Source organism: Acinonyx jubatus, chromosome A2 (genome assembly GCF_027475565.1).
Source record: "Acinonyx jubatus isolate Ajub_Pintada_27869175 chromosome A2, VMU_Ajub_asm_v1.0, whole genome shotgun sequence".
Taxonomy (NCBI): Eukaryota; Metazoa; Chordata; class Mammalia; order Carnivora; family Felidae; genus Acinonyx; species Acinonyx jubatus.
In genome coordinates, this window is record NC_069383.1 from 148,953,817 (window position 1) to 148,971,752 (window position 17,936).

The window sequence follows — 17,936 nt, forward strand, 5'->3', positions numbered from 1 at the left end:
TAAATGTAAGACAGGAAGCCATCAAAATCCTCAAGGAGAAAGCAGGCAAAAACCTCTTTGATCTTGGCCTCAGCAACTTTTTACTCAACACGTCTCCAGAGGCAAGGGAAACAAAATGAACTCCTGGGACCTCATCAAAATAAAAGGCTTCTGCATAGCAAAGGAAACAATCAGCAAAACTAAAAGGCACCTGATGGAATGGGAAAAGATATTTGCAAATGACATATCAGATAAAGGGTTAGTATCCAAAATCTATAAAGAACTTATCAAACTCAACACCCAAAAAACAAATAATCTAGTGAAGAAATGGGCAAAAGACATGAATAGACACTTCTCCAAAGAAGACATCCAGATGGCCAGCTGACACATGAAAAAATGCTCCACATCACTCATCATCAGGGAAATACATATCAAAACCACAATGAGATACCACCTCACACTTGTCAGAATGGCTAACATTAACAACTCAGGCAACAACAGATGTTGGCGAGGATGTGGAGAGAGAGGATCTCTTGCCTTGCTGGTGGGAATGCAAACTGGTGCAGCCACTCTGGAAAACAGTATGGAGGTTCCTCAAAAAACTAAAAATAGAACTACCCTACGACCCAGCAGTTACACTACTAGGCATTTATCCATGGGATATAGGTGTGCTGTTTCGAAGGGACACATGCACCCCCATGTTTATAGCAGCACTATCACCAATAGCCAAAGTATGGAAAGAGCCCAAATGTCCATCGATAAATGAATGGATAAAGAAAATGTGGTGTATATATATACAATGGAGTATTACTCAGCAATCAAAAAGAATGAAACCTTGCCATTTGCAACTACGTGGATGGAACTGGAGGATATTATGCTAAGTGAAATCAGTCAGAGAAAGACAAAAATCATGACTTCACTCACATGAGGACTTTAAGAGACAAAACAGATGAACATAAGGGAAGGGAAACAAAAATAGTATAAAAACAGGGAGGGGGACAAAACAGAAGAGGCTCATAAATATGGAGAACAAACTGAGGGTTACTGGAGGGATTGTGGGAGGGGGGATGAGCTAAATGGGTAAGGGGCACTAAGGAATCTACTCCTGAAATCATTGTTGCACTATATGCTAACTAATTTGGATGTAAATTTTAAAAAATAAAATTAAAAAAAACACCTTCTATATGGGATCTGAAAAACAAAACAAAACCAAAAAATCAAATAGACCCATAAATACAGGAAACAAGGTGGTGATTGACAGAGGGGAAAGGGGGGTTAGTGGCATGGGCAAAATAAGTAAAGGAGGATTAAGGTACAAGTTTCAGTTATAAATAAGTCACGGGGCTGAAAAGTACAGCATAGGGAATATAGTCAGTACTGTAATAATATATGGACAGGAAGTAGATTTATCATAGTTAGCATTGTGTAATGTGTAGAATTGTCAACTGTGTTGTAAATCTGAACCTGATATAACATTTTATGTCAACTATACTTCAGTTAAAAAAGATAAGATGAGAAGCCTTGATGAGCATTCACTCAATATTTGAGTGAACATATACAATATGCGATTTAAGGTGTTGATTACGTGTGTTGTTTTAAAATTGTATATAGATAAGGACAGGATGAGGATAAGAGTAAAATTAATTATAATTCTTACATTGTTCAACATACTGTGCTTTGTACTTCCAATTTGTGAATTCATCTAGTTCCTAAACAGTCTCATCAAGTCAATGATGATCTCTTCATTTTATAGACAATGTTACATGATTTGTCCAAAGTCACAAGGATTTCGGAGTCAGTAAATGAAACCAAATTCTAACCAGAAGAATTGAAGTTTTCAGTCCCCAGAGCATAATCACTGATGCCCTATTGTGGCTCTTACTAAAAACCATTAGCAAATGACTGTATTAAAGGCTTTGTCAGCTTTTAATTTTGGCAGTATTCCATCTTCTCGGTTGATAATGTACATTTTAAATGCTCTTGATTCTTTTGGACAGGTAATCAGTAATTCATTTGTTTATTAAGTATTTCTCTATTTAACCAGTAAATAACATAAATGAATTTCCATGCCATTCCTTTGGATATTGTGACCCTGGCTTTATAGCACAGGGCACAAAGAGTGCAGGGACTGTGTGTTGTGGAGGCGTATTAACATGTGAGCACTCAGGTGTGGAGGTAGTGAAAGGTGTTTCTTTGAATGTATTGATTTCTAGCTCTTCTCTCCAAGGCCCTTGGGCCTCCAAGGCCCTAGTACACTCCCTGCCCAAAATAATGGAATCTTTTGTTACTCTTAGATAATATCACTAGTTGAAGGACTGGGTTTTTTTGCTCACTCTCTGTTCTCTTCTTTTATACCTCCTCGTTCAGGCAGAAAACAAAGGGGAAAACGAAACAGATGAAGGTGATAAAGCACAAGATGGAGAAAATGAAAAACATAGTGAGAAGGAGCAGGACAGTGAAGTTAGTGAGGATACCAAATCAGGTAATTTGAGGAAACTCTTTAGACTTAAAAAATTTTTTTTCAACGTTTTTTATTTATTTTTGGGACAGAGGGAGACAGAGCATGAACGGGGGAGTGGCAGAGAGAGAGGGAGACACAGAATCGGAAACAGGCTCCAGGCTCTGAGCCATCAGCCCAGAGCCCGACGTGGGGCTCGAACCCACGGACCGCGAGATCGTGACCTGGCTGAAGTCAGACGCTTAACCGACTGCGCCACCCAGGCGCCCCTCTTTAGACTTTATTATGTAAAACTGACAAGCCCTGGAGAACTGTGAGCAGTTTAATTGTATAGAAATTTTCCTCACTCATTAGGTTTCTTTTTTTTTTTTTTTTTTAAGTTTATTTATTTATTTTGAGAGAGGGAAAGAGAGTGTAAGCAGGGGAGGGGCAGAGAGGGAGGGAGAGAGGGAGGGAGAGAGAGAGAGAGAGAGAGAGGGAGGGAGGGAGGGAGGGAGGGAGAATCCCAAGCATGCTCCACACTGTCAGCGCAGAGCCCATCATGGGGCTTGATTCCACAACCGTGAGATCATGACCTGAGCCACAACCAAGACAGACGCTTAACTGACTGAGCCCTGGGTTTGTTTCTTAATGTAACAATAAACAAGTGTTCGAGTTTGAGTTTTATTTGGCTCCTAGGCACCAGTGCTAATACCAATGGCTACCTTGTTTTCAGTAATATGTAGACAAACAAGTTGCTCATTGTGACAGAAGTCACGGTCAGTGGCTGGCGGATCCATCGTGCCTGTCTCAGAAGGCTTGCGGAAGTGCTTTGTTCTCATTTCCTCCAGACACTAGGGTTTCTCAGAGCCTTTCATTGACTGATCTTTTTGGTCTTACGGCAGGGCTTAGTTCCCTTTATATCCTAGGGAACTACACAGAGAGCTTAGAGAAATGAAGGAAAGACAAAGCATACTATTTAGAAAATCCATCTCAGATGGAGGCTCCGTTACATGCATGGAATGGCTCTGCAAAAGTCTTACAAAGAAGAAGGCACTGAGATCTCTTTGTAACCTCAGTCCTACTTTGTCATGTGGCGGAGGTGAGAAGTAAGCTGGCTTATTGAGATGGGGCACACTGGTAATAAGGCTTTCTCATTTTTTTTTCAGAAGAAAAGGAAACTGAAGAGAACAAGGAACTCACTGATACTTGTAAAGAAAGAGAAAGTGATCTCGGGAAGAAGAAAGTAGAACATGAAATTTCCGAAGGAAATGTGGCCACGGCCGCAGCAGCTGCTCTTGCTTCAGCTGCAACCAAAGCCAAGGTTTGCCACTGACAGCCCTTTCCAGGCTCTTGCCAGCCGTGAATGGTTGCATTGTTGTCAGTTATTGAGAACGTTTAGTATAATGAGCCTTGCACCCAACACGAGATGACTGCTTGACCGGCATTTCTAGGTTAAGAATTGTGCAGGCAGGAGGGGTGGGGGCGAGTCGCAGATCTGGTCCTGGAGGGGGGCTGCCTTCCAGGCCTTGCTTATACCGCTCCACTCAGCTCATGGAGACCGCAGAGATGTAGCCGAACTTAAAGTCCCTCACATTTGCCTGCAGAACTTGTCTTAGACTACTGTTCCAATTTCTGTTCGATTGAAATATTTGTGATTTTTAAGACAAAAATCTGTTTCCTTGTATAAATACTTCACCCTGCTCTTACAGACTGAAAGGAAAGAGGGGGATCTAAAATAACTTTTTCTTCTTGAATTTGCCAGCTTTTCTGGGGGTGGTTTTCTCTATTTATAATCTAGTATTGGCTTCACAGCATATTTAAGAAAAAAAGGAGAATGTTATTTTTCCCACTTTGTGTTGCTTTCGCATTTTAAAACATTCCAGGCATGAATATGTGAAGTTTTGAAAAACCTTTTCACCCCTTCTCCATCCTACCCTCTGAAGTAGCTTCCTTCCATTATAGGTTCGCACGTTTTGAGGAGCGTTTACTGGAACATACCTAATCTTTTTATCTTGAGCTGTTCTTAATCCATTGGTAAAGATATTCTTTCATGGCCTTTAGTACCTATAGACTGTTCAGCTGCTGCAGACGACTTCTCCAAGTGCTTAATCTGTGGTGCATGATTTAATAACAGACCCACAGGTGACCCAGTTTAAACCACAAGACCATTGTTTTGAGTTCCCACACATCAGGCCTAGGTGTGGACAGTGAGGAGGAGGGTGTTTACAGGGCACAGTCAGTCCAGACAGTAGCCCCAGCTGAAGCTGACTCTTACAAGAGCTGGAGATCCTGTGTGTTCCTACTTCCCAGTCTCTTCCACAGATGCCTCCCGATCTTCATGGTGGTTTAGTTGCAGTATTAGGTATTCTCTCTCCTCTACCGTTCTCTGTCTCTTGGGATGAGTGAGTACTTCTCTGGATGCCAATTTGACAGCTGTTTCCTGTTCATTTGGTTTTGCTGCTTCACTGGAAGCAGTTTTTTGATTCTCTGTTTCTCCTGTCAGGCTGGACCCTTTGGCACCTCATTGCCTCAGAGCTAAGTTCTCGTTCATACTGCTACCAGGGATCTTAGAGACCTTAAGGATGGTCTTGGGATTATTTCATAAGTGAGCTGGAGGCCAGGAGGGCCTCTGTCCTTTGTGACATTTATCAGGAGACAACAGAACCATCCACCAGTCTTCAGAGTTGCAGCCTCAGGTCATCTTGGTCTCTCCTCATTCTTTCACTTTCCATAGGTATTCAGCCACCAAATCCTTCCTGGTGCATTAGTGCCTCTGGTAATGCCCAGGCCCTTCACTTTTCCCTTAGGCCGGCATCCCTCATCCTCTGCCTATCTCCTCCAGCCCATTCTCTGTCTTTAGCAAAGTAATCTTTTTTATTTTTGAAATTTTCTATTGATAATTTACATTTGTATCAGTAGATATATATGTCTACAGCTAGTGAATTATTCACAGGTGGAGCCCACCTGTGGGCTCACACACAGCACCCACTTCAAGCAGCATAATATTCCTAGCCTTTCAGAAGCTTCCTCATACTCCCTTTTGGTTACCGTCCTCCCCCTGCCCCCGCCCGCCCCCCAAGAATGGTTGCTAACCTGTCTTCTAATACAATGGACTACTTACTGCTTTTCTGAAGAATCTTTAAAAATACAAATAGGAACATGATACTTTCTTAAATAAGCTCTCTATCTCTCTCAGGCTAAAATTTCAAACTCTTTAGTGTAGAATTCACAAGATTTTCATGATCAGGACCCGTCTCAGTTCTCAAGCGTCCTTTCTTGCCTGTCCATCCAGAACTGTTCCTTGTGGTTCTCCCAGATAGAACCCACTGTGTGATCTCCAGTTGGGCTTTTTTGGACCCTTTCCCTCTCATAGAGATATTTCTCTCTCTCTCTCTCTCTCTTCCATTATTTCTCCTCCTTCTGCCACTGTGTCAGCTTCACTGTAAGTTGCTGGAGAAGGAACTAAAATGGTAGATGACCATAAATCGTTTTCATAGCTGATGAAAAACATGATGGCCTCATAGCTGTTAACATGTGCAACTTTGGGCACAAAAGTTTGTGTGCTGTGTACTTCTGACCACCTTGCCACAGCTGTTTGACTCCTTTACTGCAGAGAAACTGCTTTTATGGAGCAATTGCCCTGCTCCTTAGATATTCTGTGCAAGGTTTAGAAGAGTCCAAAGAACATTTTCCTTCCAGGTCACCGAATTTTCACTCCATCATCCTCACTCAGTCTTGTTTCTAATAACTGGGAAAGGAGATCTTTATTCTCATGACAGCTGTGTTTTCCACAGATCTGTGAGTGATACACATGCGTGTGACACATGACTTGGCATGCATGAACTGTTCAGTGCCACTTAACAGCTGGGTCTGATGCATTTCACAGCACACATAATCATCTTTGTGCTACATGGGAATTAAGGGTAAGAAATTCACTTAAATTACTGTAATTAGTACAGCTGATCTAGCCAATCCAAGTTTTCTCTTATTCTCTTTTTGTTTTTCTGTATCTATAAACAGCTTTGTTATTAAGACTTTTCCCTGATACATTTTAATTGTTTGTCACACTGACATGGAGTAGTAATTAGAGGTTCTGAATCTAGCTCCAAAACACATAGGGACGGTGGGCATGCATTCTGGCTTTTCCCCAGCCTTGCCATATGAGGGACTCTTTGGTAGCATATCCATTTCTTCATTGCATCTACCGACAAGCTGTGAATTGACCTACCTGAAGAGTGGTGTGTGGGTGTGGGAAGGAACACCATTGGCTGGGTGCTCTACATCCCTTCCATCTGGGTGCTTAGTTTTAGCTGGAAGGAAAAGTTCAGAACTATTGCTAGAATAAATTAGAAACCTTAAAAACTAGAATGTTCTCCGTATTCAGCATCAGCAGGACTCAGTTCCTCCAAGATAGCATAGGTCACGTTTTCTTTCTTTTTTTTACTGTTTGTTTATTTTTGAGAGAGTGCAAGTGGGGGAGGGGCAGAGAGAAGGGGACAGAGGATTTGAAGCCAGCTCTGGCTCTGCACTGACAGGCTGACAGCAGTGAGCCTAATGTGGGTCTTGAACTCACCAACTATGAGATCATGACCTGAGCCAAAGTCAGATGCTCAACAGACTGAGCCACCCAGGTGCCTGAGATCACATTTTCGTAAGACTTACAGACATTTTCTTTAGATTTATTCTGTCACCACCCCATTCCTATATATCTTGAAATGGCTAAAGTAGGTTTGTCTTCATGGTAACTAGATATTAGTTCTGGGGTAACAGGAAGATTCTTTCTCACCTCTCAGAGATACCTCTTACTTGCTCCCCTTTGCCTGAAATTCTTTTTTGAGATAGGAAAGTTTTTCATTGTACGTTGTAGTCGTAAGCCTTTACCAGATAAGTGTTTGCTGAAATTGATTGACACTATATGCATTGATCAGTGAAATGATGTCCTTTTACTTGATGATATTCTAGAGATAAAACCAAAAGAAAAATTGACCTATTGGATCATTTTGCCTATAGTTAGACCTATTCACTTTCATCTTTATATGACTAAACAGAAAACTACTCCTGTTCCACCAGCTGGACTTCAGGCTTTGTTATGTAAAGTTCACCTCAACTCTGTTACAACCAAGTTACCTTTGTGGTATCATTCATCTCTCTTAGGTCATTTCTCCACATAGCACACATCTGGGCCACACTCCCACACCTCATCATTCTTAAAAAAAAAAAACAACTATTTTTTAATGTTTACTTATTTTTGAGAGATAAAGAGACAGAGCACGAGTGGGAGAGGAGCAGAGAGAGAGGGAGACACAGAATCCGAAGCAGGCTCCAGGCTCTGAGCTGTCAGCACAGAGCCCGACATGGGGCTCGAAATCACAAACCGTGAGATCATGACCTGAGCCGAAGCCGGACGCTCAAGCGACTAAGCCACCCAGGCGCCCCTCATCATTCTTAAGTTCCATAAAGCCAGTATGTGAAGGGATGTGAGCTCCCGACAGCCCTTCTTAGGGAAGCCCTGGTCATCACTGCTGCCAGACCTTCAGGAATCCTTAGCTTGAGCGTTAGTAGTGCTCCTGCCCCAGTTACCCAGGGCTATGTAACCATTACAAAACCTAGCTTAAGACCATCATCACTTTATTGCATCTTATCATTTTTATGACTGAGGAACTCAGGCAGACTCAGCTGGACAAGCCCTGTTCCATGTGACATTGGCTAAGGTTGCTCACAGCTGGGCTGTGAAGGGAGGACCTGAGGCAACCTCCCTGCTGTGCCTGATGGGTAAGCAGGGTGGCTGTATGACCTGGGACTGGCTGGCATCACTGTCTCCACACAGCTCATCTACAGAGTTCGTTATCTTGGGCTTCCTCACATTAGGTTGGTATCAAAATAGTTGGACTTTTTACTTGGAAGCTTATAATTTTAAGAGAAAAGTGTCCCAAGCCACCAGAAGGGAATCTGTGTGTGTGTGTGTCTGTCTGTCTGTCTGTCTCTGTCTCTCTGCCTCTCCCCCACTGGCGCACGTGCGCACTCTCTCTCTCTCAAAAATAAACAGTAAAAAAGTTCTATCCAAATTCAAGGTGAGGGATCATTGACCATGCCTCTACACAGAAGGCATGCCACCTTAAACCCCCCAGTCTACCCTCTGGTCACCAATTACCTACATATCTCCCAACTGAAAAGTAAGCATTCCATGGTTTCATGTTATTATGATAATCAGGCTAAGGCTGGGCTTTTGAGATCTCTAAATCAAGTTCGGGTACAGAGGAAGCTCTCTTTAGGAGTGGTCTTTCAGGTGCAGCTCCTTGCATGTTGGTCATCTCAGAAGAATTTGAGGACTGACATAAAAGTGGTGGGAAACTTGGAGAGAAACTGCACTCACATTCAGTAAGTGTGAAGATGGAAGGCCCTGAGAGAGCACACATAGTTCAGAGCAACTTTGAAATCTAGTCAGGCATATGTTTCCCCTTTCTGTCTTCCCAGGGCCCCAGTATTGCCCTCTGTGACTTATTCTCTACAGCTTTTGGCTTGGCCCTGTGGTCTTTGGATACTGCATTCTGAATCCTTTTCCTTTGCCATTAAAAAATCAGCCCAATTTTGCTGCTGTGAGGGGCCTTTCTTAGCCTGTAATATGAGTCCCAGAAGGAAAGGAAAGAGTGAAGGAGGCGGGGGGGTGGGGGGGTTGGTGGGAATTGTGGCTGATGAAAACCTTCAAACTTGTTGGAAAACATTAACTTGTAGTAATATAGAATATAGGAGACATGCTCTTGAAGATACTTAGAGGCCCTCCTGTCTAGTAAAGAGAGTCTAAGAGTATAAGAGGCAAGAATACCCTTATTCTTAGAAATTCTAAGATTCTTAGAAATTCTGCGATACTTTTTGATCAGAATGTCTTACAGCCACACCTTGAGCTGTTTACTCTCAGGTCATGACTAACTGGTAATGTTCTGGATTTTATCTTTGTCCTGAAGCCATTTTTTAGTTTCAAACCCTTGCTGGGAGCAACTAGAGATGAGAAAGTTTCATTTTAAACCTTGTTGTATTTGCTCTTAATTGTCTAGGAGATTTCTAACTCCAATAATGATGGCCTGAAGATGGAATAGTTCCCTCTTTGGTTCCTTTCTCTTCTGGCTGCTTGTAATAAAATGCCTAAAGAAAGTTTATGTTTTGTCTAGAAATCAGTCCAGCCAGATTCACAAGTTCATTAATGACTCCTATTTTCCACATCGCCAGAAGTGACAGTGTTTCCAAACTTCTCTTTGGAGAGAAGATCTGCTTCTCTCCAACCTCCAGGAACATTTTCCTCTCTGTTCTAAAAGCTCTTGCCAGTGGTTTTCTTGAGATCCTTTCAGCCTGTGCCCACTGCATGATCTGAAGCCACACTGAAAGTTTTTGATACAACAGCACCCCATTTCCAGATACCAGATTCTTTTCCCAAAGTGGGAAAAGAATTTAGTGTTTTTAAAAAACAACCATTTTTTATTATATCTCATGATTGTGCAAAATTTGAGCACTAAACACCTGTGCAATTCTGCTCCATGTGGTATCAGTTGAATCATTTAGCAGTACTCACCTCACAGGTAGGTTCATGGAGAGTCTGAGATAAATTCCTTCAAGTCCTAATCCTTGGTAGAAGTGGCTGGTTTCTTTTTCCTCTTCATGCAGTCTTGAGGTCTCTCTCTGTGGTCTCTTCCACGTTGATCACATGTAGTATATGGCAGCTAGGGACTCCCAGAAGGAACGTTCCAAAAGACAGGACATGAAGTTCCCAAGCTGGGAACTGGAAAATGGCACCACTGTTTTCTCTTGGGCAAGGCAATTAGAGAACCTGCCTTGATTCCAGAGGAGGGATTATAGACCCTCCTCTCCATGAAAAGAAAGCCAGTGAGTTTATGGCCATCTTTAATCTACTGCACGTCCCTTCTAAGAATTCCCCGGGAAAGTATCCACTAAATATTAATTGTTCTAAACAGGCATTTGTGGATAACTATAAAAAGCTTTGAATTTAGAATTTAAACTTAGTTCCGGCTCTACCATTTACTAGTTTCTTAACTTAGGCAACTAAAATAAATTTTCTGAACCTATATCATTTTGTTTGAATCAGAACTCCTTTCTGATCTACCTTTTTAACAACGTTATTATAAGAATCAAGTTAAGAATTAAAAACGTATTCTGGGGGCGCCTGGGTGGCTCAGTTAAGCGCCTGACTTCAGCTTAGGTCATGCTCTTGCAGTTCGTGGGTTCGAGCCCTACATCGGGCTCTGTGCTGACAGCTCAGAGCGTGGAGCCTGCTTTGGATGCTGTGTCTCCCTCTCTCTCTCTGCCCCACCCCCACTCATGCTCTGTCTCTGTCTCTCAAAAGTGAATAAAAGTTTAAAAAAAAAATTTTTTTTTTTTAAAAAGCATTCTGTAAGATGGAAATGCCATATTTTCATTATTCATTTAACCGGTATTTGAGGGTCTACACAGTGGTAGGTTTATTTGGTGCCAAAGAAATATGGATGGTTCCTGCCTCTTAGGAACTCAGCCCACTAACCTTGAACTTCACATTTTTCTTGAGCCATTAGGATATATATTTAGTTGTGAAGGAAAAACAAAAAGAATATGTATAAAATGCTAGAAATATAACCTTAAGAAGTTAGTATTAAATGAGATCTAATTAGGAATTAAATACAATTTTATATAATTTCTTGGAATGAAACTTTCTTACAACACATAAATCTGTTCTACTTTTGCGTATTTCATTTTTACACAACTTATGTTTATAACTGGATTACTAACCTTAGTACACACTTTAAGTTCTAACAGGAAAGATGTTTCATATGTTAATATCACAGATGATTTTTGAGTTTCTTAAACTCTTTCATCTCATAGATGTAGAAACAAACCCAGAGAGGTTGATGAGAAGCCTCAGGTTATACGACTAGTTGTAGAACAAAGACCAAAACCCGGATTCTGCAGACTTTGAGTGTGGTGATCCCAGCCAATGCATAAATGTAATCTGATAAAATTCTCCATTTCGAAGATAATGTTTTCAAACATTGTGCAATTAAAAACCCAACAGCTAGCTCAAAAAAAAAAAATACCTTCTTTTTTTGTTTGTTTGTTTTCTTAGTATATCTGTGATTTAAGTTTCTAATTTTTAAGAACCAAAAAATAAAGAACAGAAGAAAGAGGGAAACATTAACTCCTCCATGTCTCCATGTGTCCGCTTTCTTAGTGGCTGGTTTTGTTTCAAGGTATGCTTCAGAACTGAGTTTCGTTCCCAGTTCACTTAACTGTGACCGTTGGCAAGATAATTAACTTTTCTAAGCTTTAGTTTTTTTCTTTCTATATAGAGTTCAGTTTCTTTCTCTACATAAAGAATTCTTTTTTGGTAGGTTATTAGAAATAAAAGAAGTACCATGAAAATACAGCATGGTGGCTAGAATGATGTCAATGCTTAATAAAACCCAGGATATCCCCCAGTCCAGTAATGCATTTCAACAGCTCACTCTTGCTTTTACATTCTAAGATTCTTTTTATTTATTTTTTTTTTTTAAAGCAGACATGAGTAGTATTTGGATCCCTTTATCACTTTTGTCCAGTGTTTGGTAACATTTATTCAGCCACTTCAAGCCTCTGTGAAGGCTTTGTAATTTCCTGAAGAATTGGCTCCTAAGCCTTTGTGACTTCTACTGGATTGATTCGATGCATGTATGTCACCAAATCCATAAAGTAGCAAAATTTAGAGTCTTGGTGGCAGGACATATGCTGTTCTGTGAAACATACAGAACAGGTGCAAATGAATCTTGTACCAGTAACAATAAGAATAGTCATGGAAGTTAAGTCAAAAAGGAGGCTCAGGGCACCCGGGTGGCTAAGTTGATTGAGCATCCAACTCTTGATTTCGGCTCAGGTCATGATCCCAGGGTTATGGGATCGAGCCCTGCATCGGGCTCTGCGCTGAGTATGAAGCCTGCTTGATACTCCCCCCCTCCCCCTGTCTGCTCCTCTCCCCTGCTTGCTCACCCACTCCCTAAATAAATAAATATTTTTTTTTAAAAGAGGCTCTAACCCCTAGATCAAGAAATGCAGAAGATCGAGAAATGACATGTTAACACATTCAGTAGGATCCACTCAGCAAAATTCAGAAAGTGAGATGGTACAAAGGACCAGGCCACTTCTTTTAGAGAAATCTGTTGATTTCTTCTCTCACAAATAAGAATTGTGAGCTAGAGCAAAGTAGAAGATGTAGTCATTTGGTTTTAACAATCATATAAAGAAAATCAGAACTTGTATGTAAATATTATTATTAAGACCTGAAATGTGAAAAAAACTAAATTTAATGTGCAACATTAGTTCTTTTCTCCTATTTCTGCTCAAAACCCAGATGTTATCAACCTTATCAGTGAATAATGCTTATACTTGTAATGGGGTAATTTTGATAACTTATTAAAATTTTTTCTTTAGGGGCGCCTAGGTGGCTCAGTTGGTTAAGTGTCGGGTCTTGGTTTTGGCTCAGGTCATGATCTCACAGTTCATAAATTTGAGCCCCACATTGGGCTCTGCACTGACAGTGTGGAGCCTACTTGGGATTCATTCTCTCTCTCTCTCTCTCTCTCTCTCTCTCTCTCTCTGTCTCTCTCTCACCCTCCTCTGCTCTTTGCCTTTTTCTCTCAAAATACATAAGCAAACATTTTTTTGAAAAGTTAAAAAAAATTTTTTTCTTTAACTAGAGGTCAGTGTAATAATTCTGTAAGTCTTTAATAGTAAATAAACTGCCATAAAGTTTAAAGACTGAAGTTTTTGTTTCTTTTCCTGAATTTTTTACTCAAATTTTTTTCTTTAGTTTGCGGGCCATGGTTTTTTTCATCCTTCATTCCAAAGTGCCCACATTTACTTGCAGAGATTTCTAGTGGTTTTTCTAACCTTGAGCACAGGTGAATTCTAGGCTTTTGATAAAGGCTGCCTCTTTTCTCTGTTCACTTTCCACCTCATATCCTTGTTTCCTCCTTTAAAATTGCCAAGCCTGCAAAATATGGGGCATCCTCGAGCCTAGGCCCTGGTAGTGAACATCAAGTGACTAAATAAAGTGCAGTTCAGTGAGTATTGTCATTGTGACTGTGGGAGCCAAGAAGCTGCCCAGAGGAAGTGATTCCTAATGCTGAGTCTTAGACATGTTGAGGGGCGCCTGGGTGTCTCAGTTGGTTAAGCATCCAGCTTCGGCTCAGGTCATGATCTCACGGTTCGTGCGTTAGAGCCCCGCGTCGGGCTCTGTGCTGACAGCTCATAGCCTGAAGCCTGCTTCGGATTCTGTGTCTCCCTCTCTCTCTGCCCCTCCCTTGCTCGTGCTCTGTCTCTCTCTGTCTCAGAAATAAATAAAACATTAAAAAAAAAAAAAAAAAAAAGACAGACGTTGAAAGTGGTTGGTGCAGGTAGAGGAGAGTCTCCCAACAAATTAGGCTCCCAGGTCATCAGCAGTGTTACAGCTCACAAGTATGAGACACCCACTCATACTGTTACTGATACATACTCCAGGCACTGTTCTGCATACATAGTGTGTGTCCTCCCTCCTACCCTGTTGTGGGTGCAGTTTTCCAGTGTCACAAATGAGGAAATAGTCACAAAGGGGTAGGGTAATTTCCAGGCCATGGTTACAGAATACTTCGTTTTATTGTGCTTCACGGATTCTGCATTTTTTAAAAATGTTTGTTTATTTTTGAGAGACTACAAGTGGGGGAGGGCAGAGAGAGAGGGAGACAGAATCCAAAGCAGCTCCGTATTGTCAGTGCAGAGCCCAATGCGGGGCTCAATCTCTCGAACTGTGAGACTAGGACCTGTGCCAAAATCAAGTCAGACGCTTAACCGACTGAGCCACCCAGGTGCGCTCCCCCCTTTTTAAAATATAAATAAATATGTATAATTTATATATATATTATATATACATACAAATTATATATACATAACTTTTATGTATATATAACATATAATATATATATATATATAACGTGTATTTGAGCGAGAGAAAGAGTGCTTATGCGCGCACTTGTATGTGTACTGCCAGGATGAGGCAGAGAGAGAAGAGAGAGAGAGAATCCCAAGCAGACTCCACTCTTTCAGCACGGAGCCTGACACAGGGCTAGATCTCATGAACCACGAGATAGTGACTTGAGCTGAAATCAAGAGTTGGACACTTAACTGACTGAGCCACCCAGGCGCCCCAAGCCTTACCCTTTTAAGCCTGATCTTTGAGTTGTTATTTTCGGTTAGTATATATTTTAGTCATAATTTCAGTCAGGTGTATATTGATTCTTATACAAAGTCTAAATATATTGAAATTCTCTTTTTATCCATATTTTCCTACATTTTCTTAAAAATAGTGATCTTAACTTACTTTAATGTTGTCCCCTGCTAATAAGTCCAATGCCTGCGCCATTTGTGGATCTGCTTTTTTGATTGAATGCCACATATGTATAAAAATTTAGATTGTCCAGGGATGCTTGGGTGGCTCAGTCAGTTCAGTGTCCAACTCTTGATTTCGGCTCAAGTCTTGATCTCATGGTTCGTGGGATTGAGCCCCATGTTGAGCTCTGCACTGATAGTGCAGAGCCTGCTTGGGATTCTGTCTCTCTGTCTGCCCCTCCCCTGCTGGTGCACACTCTCTTTCAAAATAAGCAAACATTAAAACAAATTCAGATTCTCTGTGTAAAAAGACAAGGAGAAATATATATATATAAGATCCAGATGCCCCAGGTGATAACCGAACTGATTGAGGCAGGGATTGAGTTGAAGCTAGATGACACTTTGGTCATTCTCCTCCAGGACCACCCCTGATCCTTGGGTGTGACTTTCCAGAACTTACAGTTGAGATTTTGAAATAATCTTGATCACACCAAATGGGAGTTTTCAGGAATTTCTTTTCTTCTTTGAACCTAACTCCTTAGCTTCCCATCCTCTACATCTTCAAAATTTGCCGAGTGTCTGAGATGGTGACCAGCTTGTATTTGAAGTCCCACACATTCCTACCAGCATCACTTCATCCATAGGCATGAAGTCTAAGAGTTCTTCATATACGCTGGACACAACTCTTTCGTCACACATATGATTTGCAAATACTTTCTCACAGTCTGTGAGCTGTGTTTTCACCTTCTTGATGGTGTCCTTTGAAGCAGAGATGTTTTTGATTTAGATGAACTTCAAGTTTTCAATCTTCCCTTTTAACATTTTTGCTTTTGGTGTCACATCTAAGAAATCTTTCACTTAACCCAAAATCATTTAGGTTTACTTCTGTTTTTTCTTCTGGAATTAAATTTTTTTAAATTTATTTTTGAGAGAGAGAGACAGAGTGTGTGCAGAGGAAGGGGGTGGGGGGAAGCACAGAATCTAAAGCAGGCTCCAGGCTCTGCTGTCAGCACAGAGCCCAATGCGGGGCTCGAACTCAAGAACCACAAGATCATGACCTGAGCCAAAATCAAGAGTTGGACATTTAACTGAGCCACCCAGGCTCCCCAAATCATGTGATCTTTATTTAAACTTGTTACTGATGTAGTTCAAAGTGGTTAGGGAGACAGATGTATCATGAACAGCCGTGGATTATTCATAAAATCTGCTTATGATCACCTTTTGCTTATACATTGCCTCTTTCTATTAATGGATCTCTATGGTATAAAATTGCATTTCTCTTTTCTAACTATAAGAGAGTGAAAAATAAGATTCTCATTTAAGTGTCTGTTAATTTAGCTCCCAAAAGCCTATGTTACATACCTCCTGCATGTTAGCTCCTTCTAGATTCTGTAAGAAACAGAGATTAGGACAGCCACCTTGTGTTAACTTCTCACTCGTGTAGAAGCAAGATGAGCACATAAATTCAACAGATGTAATGAAAGTGAATGCAAAATGCTATTGGGGGTTTGTTAGTGTAAGCTCTTAGATGGTGTCTGGATTAGGTGGGATTGACCCATTCCCAGATACAGGTAGTCAGGACCAAATATGGGACCCTCATCTTCTCGGTGTAATGTGGTGCCTTCCTCTGTGTGCTGCTGAGTAGGCAGGAAGTGTGAATGAATAGGGCTCATCATCCATCCTGTAGCGGGTGAGTAGCATATTCTTCCAGTGTAACTTCTTGTTCTGTACTATATTTGTTCCTCTTGCTCTGGATCCTATCTGCAAACATAGGGGTGGAATATTGTTCACCCTCTCCTTTCCACACGTGGTTCCACTCACTAGAGAGAAGCCAGAAGCTTTGTGTCTGAGTGTTGGGTGCTGAGAGAATCCACTGTTTAGCTGTCCCTGGACAGTTCATAAAGGGGGAAGGATAGTGAGGGGAGGCATAGAGTAAAAGGGTGAGGGTGCGAGGTAGGTGGGTGGTAGATGGGAAGTGTACCCCAGGCTGCTTGTGTCCTCCTCTTTGCCCATCAGTGTTCTGATTACACTTCCCCTTTGTGGTGGGCTCTTTTTGAGGGGAGTAGTTTACCGTGGGAGGGAGGGTTTTGGGGTTTTTTTTGTTTTTTTAACCCTTTAACAGGGTTATTTATACCTATAAGGACCAGAAATTCAGCAATAGTTATTTTAAATTGAAGTAAATGTTTGGTAGAAACATAGAAAGGGGGCATCGGTCATTGTTCTTAATTATATAATCCCTACTTTGAATATCAACGTGAGCATTTTGTTTCTGTATTTTAAGCAAATGTTACCTACCTAATTTGAATGATCTTTTACACTTAGCACCTGGCTGCCGTGGAAGAGAGAAAGATCAAGTCTCTGGTGGCCCTGCTGGTTGAGACACAAATGAAGAAATTGGAGATCAAACTGCGACATTTTGAGGAGCTGGAAACTATCATGGACAGAGAGAAGGAGGCTGTAAGTAAGGGGAAGTTTGTAGTGGCTTTTTGACAATTAAATAATGACCACCTTTCCTAAACTACAAGTTAGATAAAATGAATAGTAACCTACTCCATTGGTCCTTGTTTATGTGTTTACTTTGCCCTTTCAAAGGGATTATCAGCCTTTGATGATAAACAAAAAGCACTCTTTTCTCATTCTAAAACTAATGATTTACACCTCAGCTTTTACACCTCTCCGCTTTCCCAGGTGCATGATGGTATCAATTCTTTTGTCTATAGAAGTTACATCTTAGACTCACTCCCTACTTGTTACCAATAAAGTAGAAGTCATGTAGCTCCCTTGTCTGATTCAAGAATTTTCTTGATTTCATGTCTTCTTCAATACAAATACCAGAAAGTAGGAGTTAATCTCATCTTGAGTGAGGAGCCTTTTTTCTGTGATATCTTTTAACCAAACCCTCCCCTGATCCAACCTTGGACTTTCAGTCTTCCTCCCTCCCCTGCATGGCGGAGGTCAGGTGGGCCTTGCTGAGCGCCTCAGTAGTATGTATGGGGACAGACACTTCTGATAGAAGGATGTGGCCCAAACAGGATCAAGAGAATGATGAAAAAGGCCAAAAATGAAGAAGGAAGCAACAAAAAGAAACGTACAAACAGTGGAACAGTTAATTATTCAAAATTACAGAGAAATTTATTTTAAT

The 17,936-nt window shown here is 41.1% G+C and overlaps 1 protein-coding gene across 4 annotated transcripts in view; it reads left to right on the forward strand.

Annotated features, from left to right (window-relative positions):
* The window catches only part of SMARCC1 (SWI/SNF related, matrix associated, actin dependent regulator of chromatin subfamily c member 1), a 171,892-nt gene that overhangs the window by 122,709 nt on the left and 31,247 nt on the right, over positions 1 to 17,936 (forward strand). For 3 of the 4 annotated variants that reach the window (XM_027038580.2, XM_027038582.2, XM_053219514.1), the window contains exons 23-25: positions 2,347 to 2,461; positions 3,586 to 3,740; positions 17,117 to 17,251. In XM_027038580.2, coding sequence (XP_026894381.1) covers positions 2,347 to 2,461; positions 3,586 to 3,740; positions 17,117 to 17,251 — 405 coding nt within the window. The remainder of the gene's footprint in view (positions 1 to 2,346; positions 2,462 to 3,585; positions 3,741 to 17,116; positions 17,252 to 17,936) is intronic. The other variant, XM_027038581.2, reaches the window with a different exon arrangement.